This window comes from Vombatus ursinus, unplaced genomic scaffold (genome assembly GCF_900497805.2).
Source record: "Vombatus ursinus unplaced genomic scaffold, bare-nosed wombat genome assembly UNPS02011572.1, whole genome shotgun sequence".
NCBI lineage: Eukaryota > Metazoa > Chordata > Mammalia > Diprotodontia > Vombatidae > Vombatus > Vombatus ursinus.
The window spans coordinates 1,042,301-1,067,845 of NW_020951350.1; the positions used below are offsets into that span (position 1 = coordinate 1,042,301).

Consider the following 25,545-nt stretch of genomic DNA (forward strand, 5'->3'; position numbering starts at 1 on the left):
CTGGAAAGATCATGAAACTCGGATGCTGGCCTTGACATTTCATAGCTATATAAACCTCAGTTTCTTTCTTTAAAAAATGAGATTGATGTTACCTGTGTTAATTAAATGAGATTAATGCTACCTGGCTGGGTGGTTATGAAGAAAACTATGTAAATGTGTTCTATTATTACTGGAGGCCAGCTCCCAGAATTTCCATTCCTTTGTGATTCTTCTCACCTTCATGAAAAAGGTATCTTTTATCTGGTGAGTTGGGAGGAGAGAGGAGAAGACATTATTTCAAATTCATCAAAACAGTTTTTCCTCTCCAGCCTTTGTTCATATCTTCGACCATTTTCTCCCTTAAGTTGGACCATTAAAATCCTTTTCCGGTACAAACCTGTGCAGCAGGTTCTCCCAGCCCTTCAGGGGAGATTCCTGATATGAAAGTTTGATGATTCCAGGTTTTACCCTTCCTCTAAATCACAGAGCTATTCTTTTTTTTTTTTTCCTTAAGGTGAGAGGAAGAGGGGAGAACCATATAAAGGCAGACATTTCCTTTTCACACATAATTTAATTCCACATTTCAGGGTTCAAGATGTAACACTCTGAGAACACCCTGAAGGCAAAAGTATTATCACACCTGTCATTAAGCCCAGCTTAGTTCAGATTTTTTTTAATAGTTGGCTATTTGGGGTTCCTTTTTTTTCCCTCTCTTTTCTTTATATAGCTATTAGTGCCACCCTTGACGCACAAGTCATGCATTGCTTTGTAGTATGACTATATGTCTCCATAATTTATCTCCTTGTATTTTAAACTCCTTGAAGTCAATTCATTTCATCGGAACAAAATTTATTAAGCACCCAATATTGTGTGCACAGCACTGTGCTAGACTGGGAAAGAAGCACAGTTCAGATTCAACTTATTCCTTGCCCTCAAGTAGCTCCTTCTTTCCTCTGTTTTAGTTTGTAACAATGAGGTGGCACCTCTTCTTGCCCAGGCCAGCTCTTTTACTTGTGCCCCCGATTTCACTTCTCTATGAGCTCATTCCTTTGATCCTCTAGGTAGACTTATGTACCTGTAGTCTCTGTCTTTCTACTCTCCATCACTACTATACTTTAAAAAACAAACCGAAACAACAACAACAAAAAAAAAACCACTTCCCACTTGATCCTGACATCCATTAGCTCTTCCCCCTTTTCACATTCAAACTCTTAGAAAGGGTTGTCTATACTCTCTCAGCCTCTGCTTCCTAACATCCCATTTATTTCTCAACCTGCCTTCTGGTTTTTTTGTTGTTGTCGAGTTGTTTCAGTTGTGTCCAACTCTTTGTGACCCCATTTGGAGTTTTCTTAGCAAGGGTACTGAAGTGGTTTGCCATTTCCTTCTCCAACCCATTATATAGATGAGGAACTGAGGCAAACAGGGTTAAGTGACTTGCTCAGGGTCACATAACTAATAAGTGTTTGAGGCTGGATTTGAATTCACAAAGATAAGTCTTCCTGATTCCAAGTCTATTGCTCTATCTGCTATACCACATAGCTGCCTTCTGCCTTGTGGTACCACAACTCAATTAAAATTGCTCTTTATACCATTATCAAAGATCTTTTAATTGCAATGTTCTTTTCTTAGTCCTAATCTTTCTTAATCTCTATATGATTTTTGACACTGTTATCTACCCCTCCTCCTGAATTCTCTCCCTTGCTTTGGTTTTTGTGACATAATAATGATTAGAGTTGAACTAATAATATACACAGTGAATAAGCATGATGGAAAGAATATTAAATTTGAAGTCAGAGTACCTGGATTAGAATCTGAACTCTGCTATTTGGAAAAATCACTTCTACTTTCTGGTCCTCAGTTTCATTTGTTAAATTAGAGATGATCTCTAAATTCCCTTCTTGTTTTATAACAGCTTTTTTTTTTTTTTTTTTTTTGGCGAGGCAGTTGGGGTTAAGTGACTTGCTCAGGGTCACACAGCTAGTGAGTGATATGTGTCTGAGGCCGGATTTGAACTCAGGTCCTCCCGACTCCAGAGCCCATGCTCTATCCACTGAGCCACCTAGCTGCCCCCTCTTCTTGTTTTAAATCCCAATTACATGATAAATGCATTGGAGAGTTCCAAAACAAAATTCAATAGCAGGTAGTCCAAGATGGAAAGAGCAAAGGATAAACTTTCTGAAGGAGCTAGCATTTGAGTTAGACTTTTTAATGGGTGGGAATTCCACACTATGTCTTGTTTTTATTTACATCTCTTACATCAGAGGCAGGGCTTTGTGGTAAGTGCTTAATCAACCAATGTTTGTGTGGGGTAAGTGAATTGTATAAACTGTTGCTCTGGGATTTTCTAGCACATCTGATTGTTACATTACTGAGTTCCCAATAAAAGTTAGCAGTACAATGAAAAACCTTATCATCCGCTGAAAGATAAAGTATGAAAAATTCTGAACTGCAGACCAGAAATCCTACATCCAATACTTATTAATCTAACCTTAAGGATGTCGTTTCACCTCTCTGAGATTTAGTGCTCTCATTGGTTAAAAAGGGGAAAATGTCCTGGTCCTACCTACTACTCCCCACTTGGTCTGAAGCTCAAATGATAGATATTAAAATACTTTAAAAATCATAACAATAACTAACATGTAAACTTTAAGGTTTGCAAAGAGCCTGGCATATATTATCTCATTTGGTCTGTACCACCACCCAGAGAGATGAGTGCTGCAAATATTGTCTCCATTTTACAGATAAGAAAATTGAAGTTTAAGTAAATAAATTATTTTGCCCAGAGCCACATAGTAGATACTAGAAAAAGGATTTGAACACAGGTCTTCCTGACTCCAAGTATTGCATTCTATCCCCCTATACTGTGCTGCCAAAGTGTTACATAGAATTGAGAGATTATTACTCATGGGCATTATGATGAACTGGAAATGGACTGGTCGGTCTTTGAGTCAAAAGAACATTACTTAACCATAAGCACTTAGGATATACTTACTGTCTGTGTGACCTTAGGCAAGTTGTGTTAACTTCATTTTCTCCTTCTAGAAAAAGGGTTTAATAATTCTTATGCTGGAGTCACAGGATTGTTTTAAGAAATGTGATTTGTAAATATTGAATAATATTTACACATATCAATAATATTGAATAATATCAATAATATTGAATAATACTAGAGAAATTTGAGTTGCTATTTGTATTTGATTGTTGGTTAGCAGTTGGGTGGATAGGGAGAAGCTGAGATGAAAGTGGGGGAAAATCTAAAAAGAAGCCTGAGTTGGGATTTGGGATAGATGCTACTGAAGAAAATGCAGTGAAGGAAGTACTATTGGACTTAGAAGAGACAGAGGCACGACACAGCTATATTATTTCACATCTCAGTGGAAAATATTGATTTCTTTTAAGTCCCAGGATTTTCAAAATGTGGGCAAGTTAGATGTCTCTCTGGAGAAATTGCCCGAAGAAGCCAGCACCATTAAGAAGAAGGAAGAGTGGAATCATGGGGACCAAGCAGAGAGGTCACTCTTTGTAGCAGCTAAAGCTGCTCCTTTCTCAGAGGATCTAGAAGAAGAAATCATTGATCGCAAAGTGATTTCAAGGTATTTGGTATTAACAGAGTTTTCTCTCAGATTTAAGAGCCTGAAAATGACTTTCTTCTTTGCATCTCACTTTCATGATGAGGTACAGCCTGGCACAAAGGAAGGAGCACTGGACACTGAGCCATAAAACCTGGGTTCTAGGCCCGAAATTGCCACCCAGTAGTCACATGACTTTAGCAAGTCATTTAATCCCTCTGAGTCTCAGTTTCCTCATCGTTAAAGCAGGCATAATAACTCCCACAAGGTGTGCTTCACTAGGTTGTTACAAGGAAAGGACTTTCTAAACCTTAAAACTCTATATAAGTGTGCCTTTAGTTAGTAAATGTGAAAGCATATTGCAACTGTAAAAGACTACTTAAATATAAGGAATAATACCATAATGGGGAGGCAGGAGTTACATGGACATTATAACTTACAATCCAGAAATTTGATTTTAACCTGTTCTCAGCTTCAGTAGCCAAACTTTCACCAAATCTATAACCCATGGAGCAAAGAAGCAGGATGTGAGTTTTGTCTCCTCTTTTTGGTCATGTTCACCCTCTGGTGGAGGTATCTGTCAGCATCAAAATAGTAATGAACAGGAGGAAACAGAAGCACCTGGTTAATTTACAAATCACCAGTCCTTAAATAATTGAAAGTGACTTATAAACACCTAAACATCTCCTTAATCACTCCGGAAGCATAAGAAAGAGCACTGGAAACTCAGTGCTCAAAATAGACCCAGGGTTCATATTCTAGTTCTACCATTTATACACCTGTGTGACCTTAGGGAAATCCCTTCCTCAGCCTAAGTTTCAGTGTCTTCATCTGCCAAATGGGAGTATTGAACTAGATAATCTAGTTCTCTTCCATATTTAAGTGCTGTGATCTCTTCCATATTTAAGTGATGTGAAACCTGGTGGCTTAACAGCATACATGCTGAATAGTCTCCAAGCCTTCTGTCCTCAAGAAATGAACATTCATGGTAGTTCTTACACCTTCACATGTAAGAGAATATAATTGGCAGACATTAATCCCCAGCTGTCCCATGAATTTTGTCCTAAGGCTGTGATTTAATGTTCTAGAGTTTGAATGGATCCCAAAGTTGAACTAGACTCATTGCTTACCACCCATTTATGAATCATGAATCTTACCGATTCTAACTTGGAGCAGTTCTTAGGAATCTCTTCCTTTTATTGAACTAAAGTTTATCCCTCTCTCCCAGTTTACATCTACTGGACCTGGTTCTCTCTGTAGTTAAGCAGGAATCAAGAAGAGAAAACATTTATTAGGTGACTAACCTACGTTCAGGGTTCCATGCTATGTCCTAGAAATACAAAGGAAAATTACAGTTCCTGCCCTTGAGAAAACGATGTCAGTCTAGTTGGGGGATGAAGGATAGATACAAATAATTGTAATAGAAAATAGAATAAGATAAATGTACACAACAGACCAATCATATACAAAACATTTGGTGAAGGAAGAATTACTCCTAGCCAAGGAGATCAGGAAAGTTTATCTATGGAGGAGATGAACTAGATCTTGAAAACTAAACTAGATTTTGAAAAAAGAGGTTTTCAACAGGAAGAGATGTATAGATGCTCCAGTTCAGCCAGATGTGGACAGTGACATGTGCTAATGCCCAGAGGTGAGAGAGGTCAGGATGAGAGAAGGAAATGATAAATAAAGTTTGCCTGAAACATAGAATATGTGAAAAGGAGAACTGGGAAATAAGGCTGGAAAAGTAGGTTGGAGCTAGACAGTTTTAGACCTTAAATGCTGGAATTTGCATTTTTTTTTCTTATAGACTATTGGGAATCAGTGGTTTTTTGAACAGTGGAATGGCATGATAAAAGGTGGGGGTGGGGTGTTACATTAAGAAAGTTCTTTTGGCCACAGAGTGGAAAAAAAAAGAGATTGGAAGGGGAGACAATAAATTATTTTTAAGACCACTGACAAGTCTACTCTAAGTTTTTTTCTTCCTTGAATTAAACATTTTTGTTTCTCCTAAAATATTATTTCAAATCTGCTCACCATCCAGGTCAATTCCTGTAGGTAACTCTGGTTTACCAGTATTTTTTCTAAAATATTCACCCAGAACTAGACATGATAGACCATTTTATGGCCTAACCAGGACATAGTTTAGCAGAACCATCTCTGTTCTTCTGTACAGTAATGCCTGCCTTCCATATTACACTGTTGATTCACATTGACCTTGCAGGCCTCCTAAACCCTTGAATCTTTCAGATAACTTGTTCGCTAGCCACACCTCTCTTATACTGGACTGTTAAACTTTTTTTAACCCAAGAATAGGACTTCACATCTATCCTTCTTAAATTTCATCTTTTGCCTGTCATCCCAGCCTGTTAACACTTTTTTGAGATTGGCATTCTTTTAGCCAGTATTCCATTGTCCATATTGTCTTCCAACTTCAACTTCTATACTGTGTCTTGACTCAAGTGCAATTCAGATATTTATTAAGTATCTTCTGTGTAGAAGACACTATGCTAGGTCTCTGGGATTCCAGAACAAAAATGAAAAATAGTTCTTACACTCAAGGAACTTGCATTCTACGGGGAGTTAACAAAATGTACCATGATATTCAGTTATAATGTAATTTGAGAAGGGAGAGAACTCAACTACTAGAGGACTTAGAGAGAGTTTCACAAAAGGAATAGCATCCTAATTGAGCCTTGAAGGAAGAAAAAAACTTGAAAGGCAAAGGTAAGGAGAAAGAGTACTCTAGGCATGGGGGAGGACAGAATAAAGGTGACATAGAATGCTAATAGCCTACTTTGCAATATAAATGAATGTGAAAGGAAATAGTATGAAATGTCTGAAAAGGTTAGATCCAAATTGTGGAGGATCTTAAATGCCAGGTTGAAGGGTTCACCTTTTATCTTAGAGACTTTAGGGAGTCACTGGAGAGAATTGAATATGGGAGTGACATAGTCAAGTCTGAGTTTTGGAAGATTATTAGGAAGACAGACAAAAAAGGGAAGAGGCTAGAAAGAGAGAGGCCAAGAGTAGTGGCCTGAAAGTGAAGAAGAGAAAATGAATGTGAAAAATGTTATGGAGACAGAATTAATAAAATTTAGCAATTGATTTACTGGGTGAGGGGAGAAGCATTAAGGATGACCCTAAGGTTATAAATCTGAGTGATTAGGAATCCTGGTATTACCATCAATAAAAATAGGAAAGCTTATATGAAGGGCAAGTTTAGAGAGAAATAAACTGAATTATGTTGTGACTATATTGAATTTGAAATGCCTTTGGTATATCCAAGTAAAGATGATCCACAAGTGGTAATGTCATAATGAAATTAGTAGAAATTGATACTGGATATAAAGATATATGTCATGAGAAAACACAGTTATAAATATTGAGCAGGAAGGGACTTTAGATATCATCTATTTTAACCTCCTCATTTTACAGTTGAGGAAACTGAAGCCCAGAAAGGTTAAGTTACTAATCCATGGTAACACATCTGGGAGTACCCAAGCTGCGATTCAAATCCAGGCCCTCTGACTCCAAATCCAAATCTCACTCCAAATTCTGTCCACTGTACCTTGCTGCCTCATGCTTAAAGATAATTGGAAGCAGATGAAATCTGCAGGAGAGCATATGGAGAGAAAAGAGAACCCAAGAAAGAGCACTGGGGGACATCTATGCTTAGGAGATGGGAGATGGGAGATGGATGATGATTCAACAAAGGAGATCGAAATCCTACAGGTAGGATTAGTGGAAAAGACCAGTCAGCTAAGAGGGGAAAAAGGAGAAAACAGTGTCACTAAAGCCAAGGAGGAAGAGAATATTTGGGAGAAAGAGATGATCAGCAACAAAAAGTTGCAGAGAGGTCAAGTTGGATGAAGACCAAGAAAAGACTAGAGGAATTTACATTTCAAAGATCATCGGTAATATTTGAGAGAGCAATTGTAAGTAGGAATAAGAGATAAGGAAGTAGAGGCAAGTGAAAGCAGACAACTCTTTGTAGGAGTTGAGCTGTGAAAGGGAAAAAAGATAGAAGACACTAGTTTAAGGGTATAGCTGCATTAAGTGAAGGTATTTTTTGTTTTATTTTTTTAATGATGGAGAGACCTGGGGATTATTATTTGTGTGTAGCGAGCCAATGAGAAGAAACTGAAAATGGTGTGAGGTGGAGAGAGAGAGCAGGAATGATCAAAGGGCAGTGCCCCTGGAGGAGATGGGAATGGCTAAGATCAAAGACTCAAGTAAAGATGGGTTGACCTTGGGAAAGAGAAGGACAATCTCTTCCGAAAAAACGGGGGCAAGGGAGAAGACAACAAGTGTTGAGAGAGATTGTAAGATGCAGAATGGGATAAGTAAGAGTTCCCAGTATACTGGATAGCAGGAGACCACTTGAACAAGTGTGCTAGTCAATCAGAGAGAAATAAAAAGATAGCCATGTAGCAGTGAGGGGCCAGTTTTATATTAGATCGAGTTAATTTTGTAGTTGACTTGATGAGCTAGTATATGACTCACGCCAGTGGCATTTAGCAACAAGGGAATAGGAGCAATGAAGAGATTGGTGGGCTTAACCCAGGGTCATAGATTGGCAGGTGTGCTTAAATTATCATTATTGTCTATATGTGAAACTCCAAGTATGAAGGCAGCAGTTGGAGTAGAGAGAAAGACTGAAAATCAAGTATTGAATTCAGTGAGAAAGGAGGAGGGACCTAGAGAATGGTAGATCAGAGCAACAGAGAATTGGATTGAGAGATATAGGTGAATTTAATGAACCTCGAAGGGGTAGAGGATTCAACATAAAGGTTCCAGAGGACAAACATGCATTAGGCATGGGTTAACAGTGCTGGCACTGGCTCCCCATGGGAGCACTTGAATCAGAATTTGGCTCCTGTGGGGGAAACATATTGGGTCTGGAGAGAAGGTAAGCTTCAGAAAATGGGCACTCTCATAGGAAATGCCAGTGAAACTGATCCTCTAGAGCAGGGGTGGGGAACCTGCTCTAGAGTATGCTGGCACACTCTACTTATGCTCTATACATACCTATAATGTAGAGAGATGACATGAATGTGACACTGAGAAGCAAAGGAATTTGTTGACTCCTCTTCCTGGACCAGTTTCAAAGCCATAGCTAGCTCAGGGCAACCAGGGCTTTGTCACAGGGTACTGACATGGATAGAGGGGCTGGGGGTTACAGTGCTTCCTCCCTGTAAGCAACTTCCCTCCCCAGGCTTGCTTGCTTCACAGTCCCTCCCCACCCTCAGGATCAAAGTGGATCAAACTCTCTATGAGATAGACCACCTTCTTTCCTGGAAGGACCAAACCCATGGGCTGCTACTTCCTTCTCCACTCAATGGAATTTGCTTCAGGTGCAAGAACTCTGAGTTACAGTTCTGCCCAGTATGTCAGAGGTCATGGGAGAAGGAGTACCTGTTACTGGAAGATTGGTCATGAATTCAGTTTCTTATGAGGCATGGCAAATTTCTATGAGTACAAGAAATTACTAATAAAAGTACTGAAAAATGAGAGGGTCAAAGACAAACCCATGTACCTCTGTTCTAAAGACCCCTCTCCTCCTTATTAAATATAACATGACTGTATTAGATCCATTCATCTGTTTTCTTTGGATTTGGCCCACTAATTTCTGAAATCTGCCAAATTGTGTTCCAACCCACATCTCAACATCCTATCTAGAAGGGACTATGAGAGTCTTTTGTTCGATGATGAAATGTAGGTATACTGTATTTGTGGCATTTTAAGGATGCATTGTGCGTATGGAAAGGAGACAATAGACTGGAAAGAGACCAAAGATGGTTGGAAGGAATTACTCAAAAGGCCAAAGTTCTTACAGCACATAAGAGGGACAATATCAAGGGCTGTATTGAAGAGGGATTGGCCTTGAGAACGAGAAGGACTCTGTCTTCCTCAGAGAGTGGAGCCAAAGAGTAGACAACAAATAAAGAAGTTACTATGGCATAATTGTTCTTAATGAACCCAAGGTCTGTAGTTTGTACAATCTATTTCTGGTTTTTTTTTTAAATTGGAACAAGATTTGTTCATATGCAATCTGGCAGAACCTTTCCTCTTCTCTAACAATTCCTCAAGTCCTTCATACAAATAGTAAGCTAGTGGCTGGGATGAGGGAAAGGGAGTGGAAGGGGGGGAGAGTGGGAGGAGGCAAGATGAATCATAGTGAAGGAGCTGGCATGAGCTAGCAAAAGGTCTCTCTTTTTCTCCTGGTTTCTTTGTAATCCTTACCAGAGTTGCAGGTAATAAGGGTTGGGAGAGTGCGGAGGAAGGTGGAAAGTGCATATTTATTTCTCCTTGACAGGATAATTCCTGGTGTTTTGCAAAGAGTTCTGCTGTTATACATCTCTCTTCCCACTTCTGTGCTCTATCCTGAGCCTGCCCCTTCCAAAGGGCAGGTCTGCCAGACAAACATATCTTCTCTTTTAACCACCAAAGGTGACCCTGGGGCAAACATAGTAAGTAAGATATTTGCCATCTCACTGTAACACTAACTATGGCTCTAAAGAAACCACGTGAAAAGTACATGCCCTCATCATGGTAATACCTGGTGGTTAGCTCTTATGCCTGTTCAGACACAGGTTTATGCCTGTGTCTCTGCTTTTGGAGAACTGACCCACTTGGACATGATGCTATATAATGCAACAGTGAGATACAAATCAAATCCAATTACAGTGAATTTTATTACTAATGCTTCTTTTCGATATTTCAAAAGGTAATTTCCACTTGGTTAGAAATTACATTTTGTTGATCTGATTGTGGCAAATTATATCCAGTAGCAGGATGTGGTGGGGGCTAGGGGTGGGGTGGGAACAAAACTGAACTTAGAGATCTTTCTGAAGATACAAGTTGGAGGCTCAGATCTTCTACTTACTACGCCTGACCTTGAACAAGTCACTTCACCATTTTCAGCCTCAGTTTCCTCATTAATAGGTGTAATACTCCCTGAATCATTGTGAGGGACATTTAAGAATTTTAGCAACCCGTAATCTCAGCCCAGTGACAAAACAGCCCCCCAAAAAAAGCAATATCAGAGGCTCAATTTATAGAATCATGGTGTCCAGAACAAGTGAGTTGATCAACTGTACAATTGTTCCCTAATCAGATCACATCTGGAAAAGTGGTGTCCATTTCTGAAAGCCATGTTTTAAGAAGAACATTGACAAATAGGTATAGGTCCAGATGAAGGTGACCAGGAGGGTGATAAACCAGGATCTAAGGATGTTTAGATTAGAGAAGACTTAGGACCTACCTAATAGCTGCCTTCATTTCTGCCTAATAGCTGCCTTATTTCTCCTTGACAGGACAATTCCTGGTGTCTGTTTGACTGTCATGTACAAGAGACAGCTAATGGATTCTGTTTGGCCTTAGAGGGTAGAGTTTGCAGAGAGGCAAATTTTGGTTCATTATGAGAAGAAACTTTCTAACATTTAGAGTTATCCCAAAAGCAGAGTGGACTGCCTGAGAAAATGGTGAATTTTCCCATCACTGAAAGTCTTGAAGCAAAGGCTGCACCACCACTTATGGTTTTGGTAGAGGGGATTCCCAGTCCAGGTGTCAGTGGATTAACTCTGAGCTCCCTTCAACCTCTGGGATTTTATGAGCCTAGGAAATGAGATGTGGAATACTTAAATGAATCCGTGATCTCATTGGAGTGCTTTGTCCATATTTTCTCATTCTGAATAATTCTTGACCGTATCCTTACCTAAATTCTTGAGAGAGGATTTTCCTAATATTTTGGAGCCCTACTTCTGGTTCTTAAAATATTTCATAGATAGGAGTGCAGCAATAGAGCTGTCCGCCTGTTACCACAAAGCTCATTCTCGCTAAATGACTGGCCTCCTTTTCTGATCATACGTGTCCTCCATAATATTTTTTTACGTTGCTTCTCACATGCAAGTCATTATTGGTGAGTGACATGGTTAAAGCTCCTATCTACCTATCATGCATCTTTTCATTGCCTTTTCAGCTACTTGACAGGGTACTTCTGAGATTGTAGTGTTTCGTCTCAGAGAATATTGTGAAAAGACAGATTTTTATTTTAGGGATCGCTTAAACTACTTCAGAGTTTTATAAGTTCAACCAAGTCCCATCTCTTCCTCTTAGTTCTTGGCTTGACTCATTATTTGTTTGTTAGGTCTGAGTGGATTGGCCATGCAACTACATGTCATTATTTGGGCAAGATATATTCTTCATCCATTTGCTTTTTCCTGTGTGGATGATTAGATTGTGGATTTTATTGAAGAGAGCCTACAGTGTTTCCAAGATTTGATGTAATCAACAGTGTCCTTCATAAATGGAAACTTCTACAGAACAATTTTCTATTAATAGGAAATCCTCCAATATCCCTCTCATTTTTGAGACTATTTCTCTCTATTTGATGCTTCTCTTAATGTTGAACAAAGTTGTTTCTGTGGTAGTCTCTATATGGAGACTACCACAAAATAAAATGTAATATATTACAATATGCATTAGAAGATTCCTTTCAAGAGTGCCTTTAAATGTGCATTCTATTCCACCAACCAAGACAAGTACTTTTTTTTGGGAGGGGGGGAGTAATTGACACACAGTAGAGACAACAGGATGCTATATTCTGAGCACCTCTCAGTCAATCATTTGTGTGTCTATAAAGATGTGGTCCCTTCTAGAAAGTAATCTGTCCTTATATTTTCTTTTTTTCCTTTTTTTTTTTGTAAGGCAATTGGGGTTGAGTGACTTGCCCAGGGTCACACAGCTAGTAAGTGTCAAGTGTCTAGTCTGAGACTGGATTTGAACTCAAGTCCTTATATTTTCATACAAGATTCCCTCAACTCACGCACAAAACATTCAAAAAGATTGTAGAGACATAAAAGTAGGCTTATAGGTTGGTGATTTCTGATATCTTCTTAGCTATTTTTTGAAAGTATTTCTGTGTGTTCATTTTCATTAAGTGCCATCCCTTTAAAATAATTTAGATGTTCTGTATATAGGGATTTTAACCGTTTTATTTTCAAGTACTCTTGTGTTCTTTTCTGGTGAATTAACTCCTGCAAAGTTCTTTTAGGCTCCTAGTTGTTTCCACCTCATTATCTCAAGTGAAATTTGTCTTTGTAGTCCTTGTTTGTTTGCTTCTATTTTAGATTAGAACTCCACCAATCAAAAGCTAGAGTTCTTGCACCTGAAAATGGCTAAATTAAAATTGTCAAACATATTTGGGCTGAAGCATCAAGAATGAATTGTAACTTTCCTAAGAATGGACAAAATTAATTCTTCTGGGGTATCAGGGGGTTATTTTCCATATTTTCAGCTTTAGGGACCATGAAAAAATGAGAGAGAACACAATGGTATGCTATAGACTTGGAGTTGGAAAACTTCTTTTTTCCAGGATTATTTCTGCCTTTGAATAAATCATTTCTACTCTCTAGCCTTTAGTTTGCCTTGATTATAGAATGAAGAGTTGGAAGGGACTTTAGACATCATCTAGTCAGACTTCCTTATTTTGCCTCATTTGAGGCAACCATGGCCTAGAAAGGTGTGGTGATTTGCCCAAGGTCACACAGGTAATAATTAGCAGCACCACAAGTCCACTGACTCTCAATCCAGTGTGCTCCAAGGTCCCTTGCATCCCTGACAGTCTATGTTCTAGACTTCTGAGCTATGTTTCCCCTCTAAAAGTCTATAATTCTAAATACCTATGATATGATTTCTTTCATGACTTTCTTTCTTTCTGATTTCCCCAACCTCATTTCTTTTAAGGCCACGGCCCAGTTTGTGCAATTTGTAAGCACAATGTTACTAATAGAGAAGAATTCTCATATCCATCTTCACATCTGAAATTTTGAGTCTCTATGTGCCTAAAGCCAATATCATAAGGACTCTATATAGGGGGAGCCTGTAACTCTGAGCAAGGGGTGGATAGCCTGATAACAATTTAAAGTAATGTATTTATTTTCCAGGACAAGCCACAGTGACTCCAGCCTTTATACCCGAAGACAGGGTAATAAGTCCTCGGAAATGGTTAGTATGTTCTTTCTTCCTTGCTACAACTTCTTGCCAACTCATCAAGTTCTCTCCTACCCCTCAATCCAAGCTTTGAAAGGCAAAAACTATAGTCAGATATGGAAAGGAGACAACACCCTTGTGGTTAAGGAAAAACCAGTAGAACTCCCAATTGGGGCAAAAAGGATAATGTAAATAGAGTTAGGAATTAGAAACACTTTCATTATGAAAACATCCAAAAAACCTTTAAACTTCGTGTCCTAATAGGGCAGGGTAACTACAAGAAGGTTAATTTTACCTTTAGAAATGAATCTTTCATTTGCTCATTCAGTGAACATGTCTTAAGCACTGTCTTATGTGATTCTGTAATGCACGGTACTAGGTGCTGGGTATATACCAAGATGAAAAAGGACAGTTTTTCTTGATGTGTAAATCACATGACCAGTATAGCATACTCTGAGGCTTCCAGGATAGAGAAAATAGAGCTCTGAACTTGGAGTCTTAGGAAATTACCTAGAGCAACAAGAAAGGTTGTGACTTGTCCAGGGTCACACAACCAAGTTATATGTGTTAGACTAAGTGGGTCTTAAACCTAGGTTTTCCTGACTCTGAAACTACCTCTCTATCCACCAGACCACACAGGCTCTCTACTTAATACTAGTATTGCCAACCACATAGGGTTGTAGTAAGGATTAGAAAAAATAATGTATGTGCCCGTCACATTTTAGATACAAATACATACATACACAAAACATACACACATAATTATTTAATTGAACTGAATTGAAAGAGCTTTGCAAAACACTAAGTACATATGTTATTATTGTTGCTATACAATTATTAAAGATAGCACATCTGTACTGGTTGGTATTTATATTTTTTTCTCCTTTGGAATACAGTAGAGGATTTAGATTATATTACTTTGATGTCAGGTCTTAGAACAAAAAAATGTGTTTATATGTGTGTTATGCATGTGTACATTATATACAACATATGTGTGTATATATTATATAAATATATGTATATTATGTCATATGTGTAGGTATGTGTCTGTATCAGTAGATGTAGTTATCTGTCTATACATACATACACATGCACATACATATTTAGAGAATCCTTGAAAATTCAATTTCCATTAAAAATTTCATGGATTTCTCTCTTTCCAATATTTTATCCTGACTAGTTTTTTTTGGTTTGTACATTTAATGGTAGGATCATGTCAGCCATGGTCATTTGAGATCTACAGACATGGAAGAAAGAAGAAATCGGTTATTAATCAGGTAGGTGATTTTTAAAAATTGAAAAACAATGACCCATGATCACATCTAAATAAAATTATCTTGATGACAGTTCTGCGCCATCATAGGATGGCAAGTGTGGTACAATGGAAAGAATTCCTGTGTTTGCATTTCAACTCTGCTTCTGTGACCTTAGACAAAAGTCAGTCCAAGTCTCTGAGTTTCTGTTTTCAAAGCTGTCAAAAGGGAGTGGTAGTACTTCTGCTTCTCTTATTAGGGTAATTAAGAGGAATATTTGTAAAAATGTAAAACACTAAAGAAATGTCAATTACTATAATAGAATATTATTAATAACAATTATGTCCCCATAGTTTTTAAATTGATTATGTTAAGAAAATATAGCCAATGAGATTTTTATAAATTCAATACAAATGGGAAGAAAAGGTTGGCAAATAAAATTGGGAGAAGGGGAATGATGGCTATTTCAGTTACAAACCTGGTTCAGAAAATAAATCAATTTCACTTTCACCATTGGGGGGGGGGAAGGGGGGCAGGTTGGGGTGGGGCAAGAGAATGTTAGAAGCCTGCATGTACATTTAGAGTGGTGGTATAAACTCACTACGGGAAGCAGACCAAATATGCAAGACAGAGAAGTCGCAAAAGTAATTCCAGAATTCTCTTCCTGTCCTGATGATCCTAGTACTGCCTGACAATTGAGTTAATGTTTTAGATCACTAGTGTAGGTACCATGCTAAGAAACTCCTTGAACTGATTTTACAGGATTATGGAATCAAAGCAGACATGAAGAGGGGATGCAAAAGTGCAAGGAGATCTATGAAATTATTTTACTGTTGAAGAATTAGCTACCTTAAGGCTAATTTTTTGAGAATGGTGCTTGGCTAAGTTGTTATAAAATGTTGATGGATTACTATTCCAGAAAAATCACTTGATGCCTTCTTAGGATATAGGGAAATTAAACCTCTCAAAGCCTGGCATGCTAAGGATCTGAACCTTTCCCCAATCTCAAAGTCATTGACTTATGTCATTTTTAGCCATTGATTTGGACCTGCTTGGGAGGAATGAAAAGGTGCATGGTATAGTGGAAAGAGGAATATATTTGGAGTAGGAAGGCCTAGGGCCAAATCTTTTAACATCCCATCTCTACCTGTTACAGCATTTATAAGATGATAGAATTGGACCTTCCCATAGGTTCCTGTGATCCCTTCAAACACTCTGATTCTTGAGCTGAAGCTGCTTGTCTTATGACAAAGACACTCTGTTGTTCACTTATGTCTAAATTTCTTTGAAATTCCTTCAATGATGTCTAACCAGGGTTATTACTATACTAGGACTCTTGGGAAATACTGCCCCATTTGGTGACCCCTATGTCCCAGCTGAAAGTGTGCCTATTTCCTCCCACTACAAATTCTTACCAAGTGGTAAGGGAAGACACTAAATCCTCTGAGAATATAACCATTTTGATGCTGCTCTGGCAATAATAGACCAGCAGCATCCACTGGCATCTCAAACTGATGCTTAGGAGCTCTGTCTTGTGCAGGATCTGTGAAGGGGAGAAAAAAGACAAATGTCTCGAATCCTTCACTTTTCTTGAACACATTCTCCCATTACTGGCTGAGCTATCAGTCAGACTTAGCAAAACTCACTATGCAGCTTTTCTTTCTATAAAATGGATAAAAAGCATAGTTGGCATGTTTATCACATTTGTGGTTGATAGATAGCTAGGGAGTGTAACTGGCACATAAGGTAACAAAACTGGGATTCAAAAAGTTCCTGAAAGATTGAAATGAGGGGCTGAATTGAATAACATGAAATTAATAAGAACAAATAAAAAGCCCAATGCTTGGATTTTTTTGAAAGATCAATAGCATAAGTACAGGATGGGAGAGACATAGCTAAATAATAGCTCCTGTGAAAAAGACCAAAAAGTTCTGGTAGACTGACCTCATTCACAAATAAATCAGTAGTGTGACTTTTTTGGTCAGAGGATGAGGGAGCCACATCAGATCTGTGAGCTCTTCAGTGTGGTGGAATTCCCAGTATAGACACTGTCTTCACCAACTGAATAAAACAGTTCATTTATAACTTACAGTCTTACAGAGTTGCTTGGGATATCTGGATGTTATAAGACTAGCCCATGGTCATACAACTTGAATGTGTCAAAGGTAGGATTTGAACCTTAGTCTGTCTTCTTGACTCCAAAGTGGGTCCTTTTTCTGCCACACTACAATGGATGACTATTTATCAGAGGTGTTATAGAGAGGATTCCTGTCCAAGTACTGGTGGGACTAAATGAATTCTATAGTCCCTTGAAAAATAGTAACGTATGTCAAATAGCTACCGTAAGATATAGGCTGACACAGTAGATACTCCTCCCCAAAGAACCCCACAAATTAGTTTGATCTTCTGCTTTCATCAAGGCATAGGGTCTAGAATTAGACAGGTGATAATCCATTGTCTTCTACACTGGTCAGGCCATATTTGAAGTATTACGGATAGTTATCCATAATACATTTTAGGAATAAGATGGATAAACTGAAGTGTGGCTGAAGGAGGTCAAACCAAGACAGTGAAGGCCCCAAGATCTTCATGTCTGAGAATCAGTTGAAGGAAATGGGAAAATTTAGCCTTGAAAACAGAAGACCTGTGAGATACACGATAATTGTCTTCAAGTATTTGAAGGGCTGTTAAGTGTCAGAGGGATTAAACACATTGTGCTTGGCCCCAGAAAACAAAATAAGAAGCATTAGATGGATGTTGCAGAGGTGAAGGTGGGGCTCAATATGAGGAAAAAAACTGCCTAACAATTAAGAGCTATGCCAAAATGAAACGGGTTCTTGTAAGTATTGAGTTCTCCATTACTGGAGGTCTACAAGTAGAGACTAGATGACCAGTTGTCATGGACATTATGGAAGGGATATCTATTTAGATACAAGTGGGACTGGATGGCCCCTAAAGATGCTTTCCCCTCTGAAACTTAGTTATTATGTAAAATGTCAAACTTGTAAAAATAGAAATATTGATGTAAGCTACTCTTTTGCCTCAAGCGAATGAGCAAATATTGCTTTGGGCTTTGAGAAAAAAAAAGTGCAACAAAACTAGAATCTTCAAGGGTCCTAAATACAGCCCCTTTGGGTTTTTGCATGTGGATCACCTATTTTGTGGATTGTTTGTGATCCGTATTTCAGTCTTCATTTGGCTCTGTTCTGCCATGGAGTACAGTTCTGGGCTCCCAATCCCCACAAGAAAGCAAACTAATCTTAATACCAGTTAAGGCAAGTGCCATTAGACAAATCTTCTGAAAATCAAATTGCAGAATGTACTCCTCCTGAAAAGAAAAAGAGAAATGAATTGTTTGGAATGCCCATTATTTCTAAATAAACCATTTTTACAGATGATTTCAAGAATGTTACTCTCTGCCAATGGGTAATTGAGAAATTAGCATAGTTAGTTATCTTTGTTACAAATGTGATTTAATCCAAATAGTGATAGAAATAATTTCAAATGGGAAGGTAAGTTACTAAATTACTATTAGTGGGCTGCCCCATAGGTAGTGAAATTCCTATCAGTGGAAGTGTCCAAATGCAGGCAGGCTGACAACTTGTTGGGGTTGTGCTAGAGAGAATCCATGCATTAGAAGGAGGCTTGGTTATAAGATAGAATAATAGTATCTTAGTGGTCTAAGAGGCCTCAAAGATCATCTAGTGCAGTGGTTCTCAAAGTATGATCTGGAGACCCTCAGGGGTCAAAACTATTTTCATGATGATACTGACATTTTAGTTTTATTTTAATTATGGTAAAATCTATAATATAACCCACATAAACAAAAGCTCTTTGGTGTCCTGGTTAATTTTTAAGAGAATAAAGAAGTCCTAATACCAAAAAGTTTGAGAACTGCTGAATTAGTCCAACCTGTAGCTCTGTAGGATCTTTCTCTACAATATTCCCAAGAATCAATTATCCAACCTCTGCATGAACACTTCCAATGAAGGGGAACTCATTACCTTACAAGGTAATTCATTCCATTTTGGGGCAGTTCTTATTGTTAGAAAGCTTTTCTTTCTATGGAGCAAATAAAGACATCAGAGCTTGTCTCTGGGTTAACACTGTCCTCTCCTTCTGCTGCCTGATTCATGCCTAGAGATGTCCCTTTCAGCCCATTCACTGGATCATCTCTTAGGTCCCTTTCAACTCAGTGATTCTGTGACTCTTAAGGTTCTTTGGTTTTGAGCTTCTGGGAAAGTCTTAATTTTCCACTGAGGCCATCAGATTGGGATACTATCCTGTGTTTACCCCTTGTCCTTGGCCCTGACTCCTGACTGAGAGCCACACTGCTATATCCGTTTATCCAATATCAACTTGTAATGATCTCTGTCTTTCTCTTCTAGGAAGGTGAGCGGCTTTGGAGAGGCCGTGCTGCAAGGACATCCTGGTGCACACTCCGACTCACTTGTACATTTTGCACAACAACAAGACTTGGTGTACTTCATCCTCTTCCTCTGGTTGCTGGTTTACTGCCTCTTGCTCTTCCCGCAGCTTGATATAAAAAAACTTTGATTTGTGTGTTTCAGTAATAAAGAACAGAGACCTAATTGTATTTTTTTAAATATTGGGTTGGTGAGAAAGGATCAAGGGATGGAAAGATCAGTGATTTGGGGTGAAACATAAACTTACCTCTGACCAGTTCAAGGACAAAGGGTATCTTTATTCCTTGGTACTAAAGCCATATAGTATGCTTCCTACCTTCACAGAGTATGTGTATGGAAGATAGGTAAATTAATTACTAGAAACAATTCTGAGTCTGGGTCTTGCTTTATTATATATTCAGTTCTTCAAAAAACCCTTGATGCTATCCTATATGCCAACACAGGCTGTAGTCCTCCAAATCTCAGTAGTGAAATTTCATTATGTTATGTGCTAAAAACAATTAATCAGGTAGCAGCCACCTTTCTGGTGACAGCTTTACCTCATTTAGTGAGGCCAGTAGTGAGACAGGAGACACCCAGGCCATGCCTAGACTTGTACTTGAAGTCTTTCCATCTTGTTAGGACCTGCCAAAGCTTGCATTCCACTGGCATAGCCTTTGAAAGCTCCCTATGCTATGAGGAGGCTGTCATATTTTTAATATGCATTTAATTAAGTATGGGCAGGAATCTGGATTTAGAGCTGCAGGTTTCAATTGACCTGGTTTAACTGGGGTCATTTACCTGGCCAATGAAGGCTGCACCTGACACAAGCAGAGTTGCACACAAAAATTTACTAATATGTTTTGTTTATGGTTCTAGATTCTGAATCAAATGCTAGATTTTGACTAGTGAAAGAAAATGTTGCATTCCCTCCAAGATCAAATAGGTACCCCAGGAATCTGGCTTCTGGGCATCTGTGGGAGAATTTCTATATTACCTTGGGTGAGAGGATTTGATCTTACAAAAGCCAAGCTCTCATAAGGGGAAGGCAGACACGGGTCAGGAAAAGAGTATTGGACTTCACGTCCCAGTGTCAGCCCTGGTGTTTATTAGCCATGTCACCTTGTACAAAGTAGTTAAGCTCCCTTCACTGCAATTTCGTGATCTGTAATATTGACATAATAATGCATTGCACTATCTATATCACAGAAGTATTGTGAGGAAATTGGTTTGTGAACCTATGAATGCTATTATAGAAATGTGAGCTATGATTATCTTCAGCAAATCAGAAATGGCACAACCCACGTCTAGAAGAAATGACATAAAAGTTTTACCATAGGCAGAACTATGCAAAAGATTTTGTTGAGGGAAAGCCCTGCATTTTAATAATAGTCAACATTATGTAGTACTTTAATGTTTACAAAGCACTTTACATACATTGTCTCATTTTATCCTTACAGCAACTCTGGGGAATAGGGGGTATCAGCCCCCACTTTATAGATGAGCAAACTGAGCCTCAGAGAAGTTAAGTGACTTGCCCAGGGTAATACAATTAGTAAGTATCTGAGACAGGAATTGAATTCAGGTCTTTCTGACTCCCAAATCCACAACTCTAATCCCTATACCACCAGTTGCCTTAATAGTTTAAATGTGGCTGCTTAGAGGACAGAAGGTAATATAAAGGCATATGGGACTAGAAATGAAACTCTTGTAATTTGGGTTAGTCCATAGAGGATAAACTTTGGACAGACTTTAAAATACAGACCTTTTGCTTTGTCCTTCAAAAAGTTTCTACAGGAAGGAACTTGTAGAATAATGTAGCCCTTGTGCTATTATAATATAGCACAATTAGGCCTCTTACAAATCTCCCTTTGGAACTGGCCGCTTTTATATAAACTGGGGGTGGTACTTGTGCTGTGTACCGCACAAAGTGGTTGTGATGAAAAGGATTTGCGAATAAGGCACTATAGAAATGTGAGCAGTGGTTAGTGTTAGCAAATTAGTAGTGATGTGGTCATCAATAGTTATATATGAAATGTGTAACTCTTTTTTTCATCCACAGAGAGCACTTCTTAAGCAGCATTAATCTTGGCTCAGTAGGATTACAGAGGGAAAGAAAGAGTGAAAATCAATCTACAAGCATTTATTAAGTGCTTACTATGTTCTAGGCATTGTGGTAAGTGCTAGGGATACAAAGAAAGCCCCCACTCAAAACAAAAAAGCCAAAAAACAAACAACTACTGCATGTCAAGTAGGGGCTTTAGCATCTGGAGAGACCAGCAAAAGCCTCCTACTGAAGGAGATGCTTCAGCTGAGTTGTGTAACAAGTCAGGGATTCTAAGAAGCAGAGGTGAGAAGGGAGAGCGTTGCAGGCATGGGTGACAGCCTGGAGCAAAGGAACAAAGATGGTAGAAGGAGTATTATGTACAAATAGGCCAGTATGATCATACAGTGTATGGAGGGGAGTAAACTGTAAGAAGACTTTTGAAAATGTAGGAAGGGCCCAGGCTGATGCCTTTATAGCTGTTCTTAGAGGTAGTAGGGAGCCTCTAGAGTTTACTGAAGGGATGGTGGTTGGCATAGACTGGGCTTGGCTTTAGAAAAAATCATTTTGGCATTGTAAGGAAGATGTCCTGGAGTTGGGAAAGACTCATGGTGGAAAGATCAATTAAAAAGTGATTGCAGTATTTCAGGTGAGAGGTGATAAGGGTCTGTACCAGTGTGGTGGTTGTGGTAGTGAAGAGAACAGCATATATACAAGAGATACTGTAAAGGTGGAAATGACAACATTTGGCAACTGACCGGATGTATGAGGTATGTGAGGAGTTGGGACTGACACCAAGATTGTGAACTTTGCTGACTGGGAGGAAGATGGTACCTTTGGCAGTAGGGCCCACCCTCAGAGAGGGAGGAAGGGTGAGAGAGCAAAATAAGCACTGGAGTGAGACCCAAGAAATCTGGGTAATAACCTTAGCTTTACTAACTTGGGCAAATGACTTCCTCCCTTTGGAACCTGATTTCCTGTTATACAATTAGATCATTCCCAAGGTCCCTCTCAGCTCTAAAGAGCCTATAACATTTCTTCCTGATCATCAGATTATGAATAAGAAAACCAGGGTTCAAATCCCAAGCTCTGTTTCTCACTTACCAATTTGACTTAGAGTAAGTCATTTAACTGGTCTGGGCCTCAGTTTCCTCATTTGTAAAATAAGGAGATTGGACTAATGATTCCTGTGGTTCCTTCCAACTCTAAATCCCATGAAATTAATCCCCAAACATTATTTGTGGGCATAGTTCTGTTCTGAATATGTCCCACAGTGCAAATATCTGTACAACTTGAATTAGCCATGATACTCAGAATGTCAGAATTTCTGACAGAAACATAATCATCTTTTCATTTCAGTCTTCACTGTTGAAAACTTTCATATAACATCCTGATGAATAATAATTAAAATACTGAATTCATTGTTTCTTTGATGAATGAGCATAATACAAAGCCTCAGAAGCATCACTGATCATTCTCACTGGAGATGAAGATGGGCAAATGGTTAAGAATAACAGAAAGGCAAAGTTGAACTCCTGTAAGAAGTCGTTTCCTAATAATGAAAGCTGTCCAACAATAGAATAGATTGCCTTGGAAGTAAGTAGTAAGCTTCCCATCACTAGAGATCTTCAAGTAGCTATTATTACTATTTTCGTGTACAAAGCGTCATGGAAGTCAGTTATAATCTGCTGTCTGGAAAAAAAAATGCCTGTGCCCTTTTATTTCTATTTTAGCTGTGAACAGCTAGTGCAAAACAAATTCCATTACAAATAACATTATAAAAAGTATCTCTATGTAACTAAAAATTCCCAAGCCTAAACCAATGGTTTATTCTTTGAAAGCAATCTTTTTCAAAATAATGACATGCCCGTACACCTATAGAATTTAGATAGACCTTAAAAATCCTTTGCAACAAAAAAGCACGGAGCCATGCTGCTTCATAACCCAAGGATCTCACATAAATGCAATTCTTACTGAACTTGCTGGCATCATTAAAAACACTTGTAGAGATCATGTAGCCTAATTCAATTTATAAATAAACAGGAAGAAACCAAGAGAGGGGAAGTAACTTGGCCAAGGTCAATTAGAGTCAGAACCTGAACTATGTCTTCTGCCTCCCAATCCAGTATTCCCTCAGTTAATGCATGGATGTTTTCAAGAAATAGGATCATAGGATTTTGAATGGAAGGATGAATAAGCATTTATTACACATTTACTATATGCCAACCACCAAAGATATAAATGCAAAAACAAAGACAATCCCTTCCCTTAAGAAGCTGATATTTTCAAAGGAGAAATAACACACATAAAGAAGTGGTAGCCAGGGAGAACTGTTTTGGTTCTAAAAATTTAGGGGATGATGATTGGGGTTACAGGGGATCAGATTGATGCATACTATCAAGGAACAATAGTATTGTTTTCAAACTGGAAGAGGTGAGTGAGGAGGAAGGGGAAGGAAAGATTGCATACTTGGTAGTGAGGAGGTTGGTAAAGAGGCTTTGGAATAAGTGGCCAGAGAGGGGAGAGAACAAGAAGAGACTTCAGCAATTATCTAGATTGGTGAACATTTAAAAATCATTAATATGTGAGATCTTAAAGGAAATTTAGAGCTCAATTAGTCATAGAATTTAGAGTCTGAAAGAGCTTTAAAGATGATAAAATCTTAAGAGATGGAAGGAACCCAAGAGATCCAACCCATGCATGGCCAAGAATCACATCAATCACCAAAGCTCTGTTTAAAGACCTCTGGGGATGGGGAGTTCACTACCTCTCCAGGCAACCAATTCTCCTTTTAGATAGTTCCCATTGTTAGGAACTATTTTTTTTTTAATTTAAGTTTAATCCCCCCTCTGACACTTGTACCCATTGCTTCTGGTTGTTCCCCTTAGGGTGAAGCAGAACAAATCCAGTCCCTTTTTCCCATAACTGCCCTTCAATACCTAAAGAAAGCATTTGTGTATTTCCTCAGTCTTCTCCATGCTACACATGAGCAGTTCTTCCATCCGGTTCAATGAGAGGTTTTCTAGTTGTCCCAGTTGTTGTCCTCTGGACCACGGGTGGAGAATCTGTGGCCTGGAGGCCACTCGTGGCCTTCTAGGTCCTTGGGTGCGGCCTTTTGACTGGTTTGTTTTGTTTTGTTTTGTTTTGACAAGTTTTACAGAACAATCTTCTATTAAGGGGATTTGTTCGGTGAAGTTTGGATTCAGTCAAAGGGCTGCACTTGAGGACCTAAAGGGAGGCTGCAGGTTCCCCACCCCTGCTAGTCTGGGCACAATTTTTTTTTTTTAAAGAGACCCTGAAGGATGGTGAGTGTCATTTTCAAAATTTGTATTCATTCTGAGCATCAAGATCAAGTGAGCTTTTCTTCTTCTGCTCCTTGGAAGAGTTCTATCCTCCCTGACCTTAGGACATTTGATTTAGCATTCCAATCAAATTCCCAACCATACCACTATCCCTAAAATCTATTGCATCTGGCACCTTCCTGGATGCTTGCTGCCAGAAGTAAGAGCCCCAAAAGGGCTCACCTCACGGAGGAAGAGACAGAACGTGAAAGAATGTTGAAACTTCATATTGGCAACACTGCCATCTCCTATAAAATTTAGGTTAGCATTAACAACCAGAATGTTCTATTAGCTGACTTTTCAACACATTAATGTTTTAAAGCCCTTTCTTATTATGTTGACTCTAACGTATCATGAGATAATTAGGTACTTTCTGAATCATTTAAAAAGTGTTTTGTTTATTGTATTATAGTGGATAGTCAGTCTCAGTCAGCAAGATTTAAGTTCAAGTCTGCCTCTGATATATACTGGTTTTGTGACCCTGGGCAAGTCATTTAATTCATCAGTGTCCCAGACAACTTTCTTAAGACTATAAGTTGTCGAGCAGTTGTTCATCTGCATTGGTATTGGGAGTCTGTTTACTGGAAGTTCTCTACACCTATGAACTCATAGGTCTATTTATGCACATACACACATATTTATGCATATGTATACCTATGAAATCATGAAATCACAAGTTCATTAATATACATGCCAAAAATATGCAGAAACAGTGCTCAATTCTCATTTTTTTAAAGTTGAGTTTTTCATTAATATTTTCATTCTTATGGTGTCCAAACTTGAAAGTTATTTGGGTAAAGAGGTATATTACAGTCCTCCCAGGGCCTGGATTTTTAACAGCACCATAAGATAATAATAAAAATAGCCCACATTTTTATAAGTACTTTAAGTTTTGCAAAGCACTTTCTCAATAAAAACATTGTGAGATTAATATCACAAGAATTATTATGTCCATTG

At 38.5% G+C, this 25,545-nt stretch overlaps 1 protein-coding gene across 1 annotated transcript in view; it reads left to right on the top strand.

Annotated features, from left to right (window-relative positions):
* The window catches only part of CLMN (calmin), a 158,037-nt gene extending 138,643 nt beyond the window's left edge, over positions 1-19,394 (top strand). Inside the window, exons 10-13 of the mRNA XM_027856589.1 lie at positions 3,379-3,572; positions 13,499-13,559; positions 14,754-14,821; positions 19,186-19,394. Coding sequence (XP_027712390.1) covers positions 3,379-3,572; positions 13,499-13,559; positions 14,754-14,821; positions 19,186-19,354 — 492 coding nt within the window. The 3' untranslated portion in view covers positions 19,355-19,394. The remainder of the gene's footprint in view (positions 1-3,378; positions 3,573-13,498; positions 13,560-14,753; positions 14,822-19,185) is intronic.
* The last annotated feature ends 6,151 nt before the right edge of the window (positions 19,395-25,545 follow it).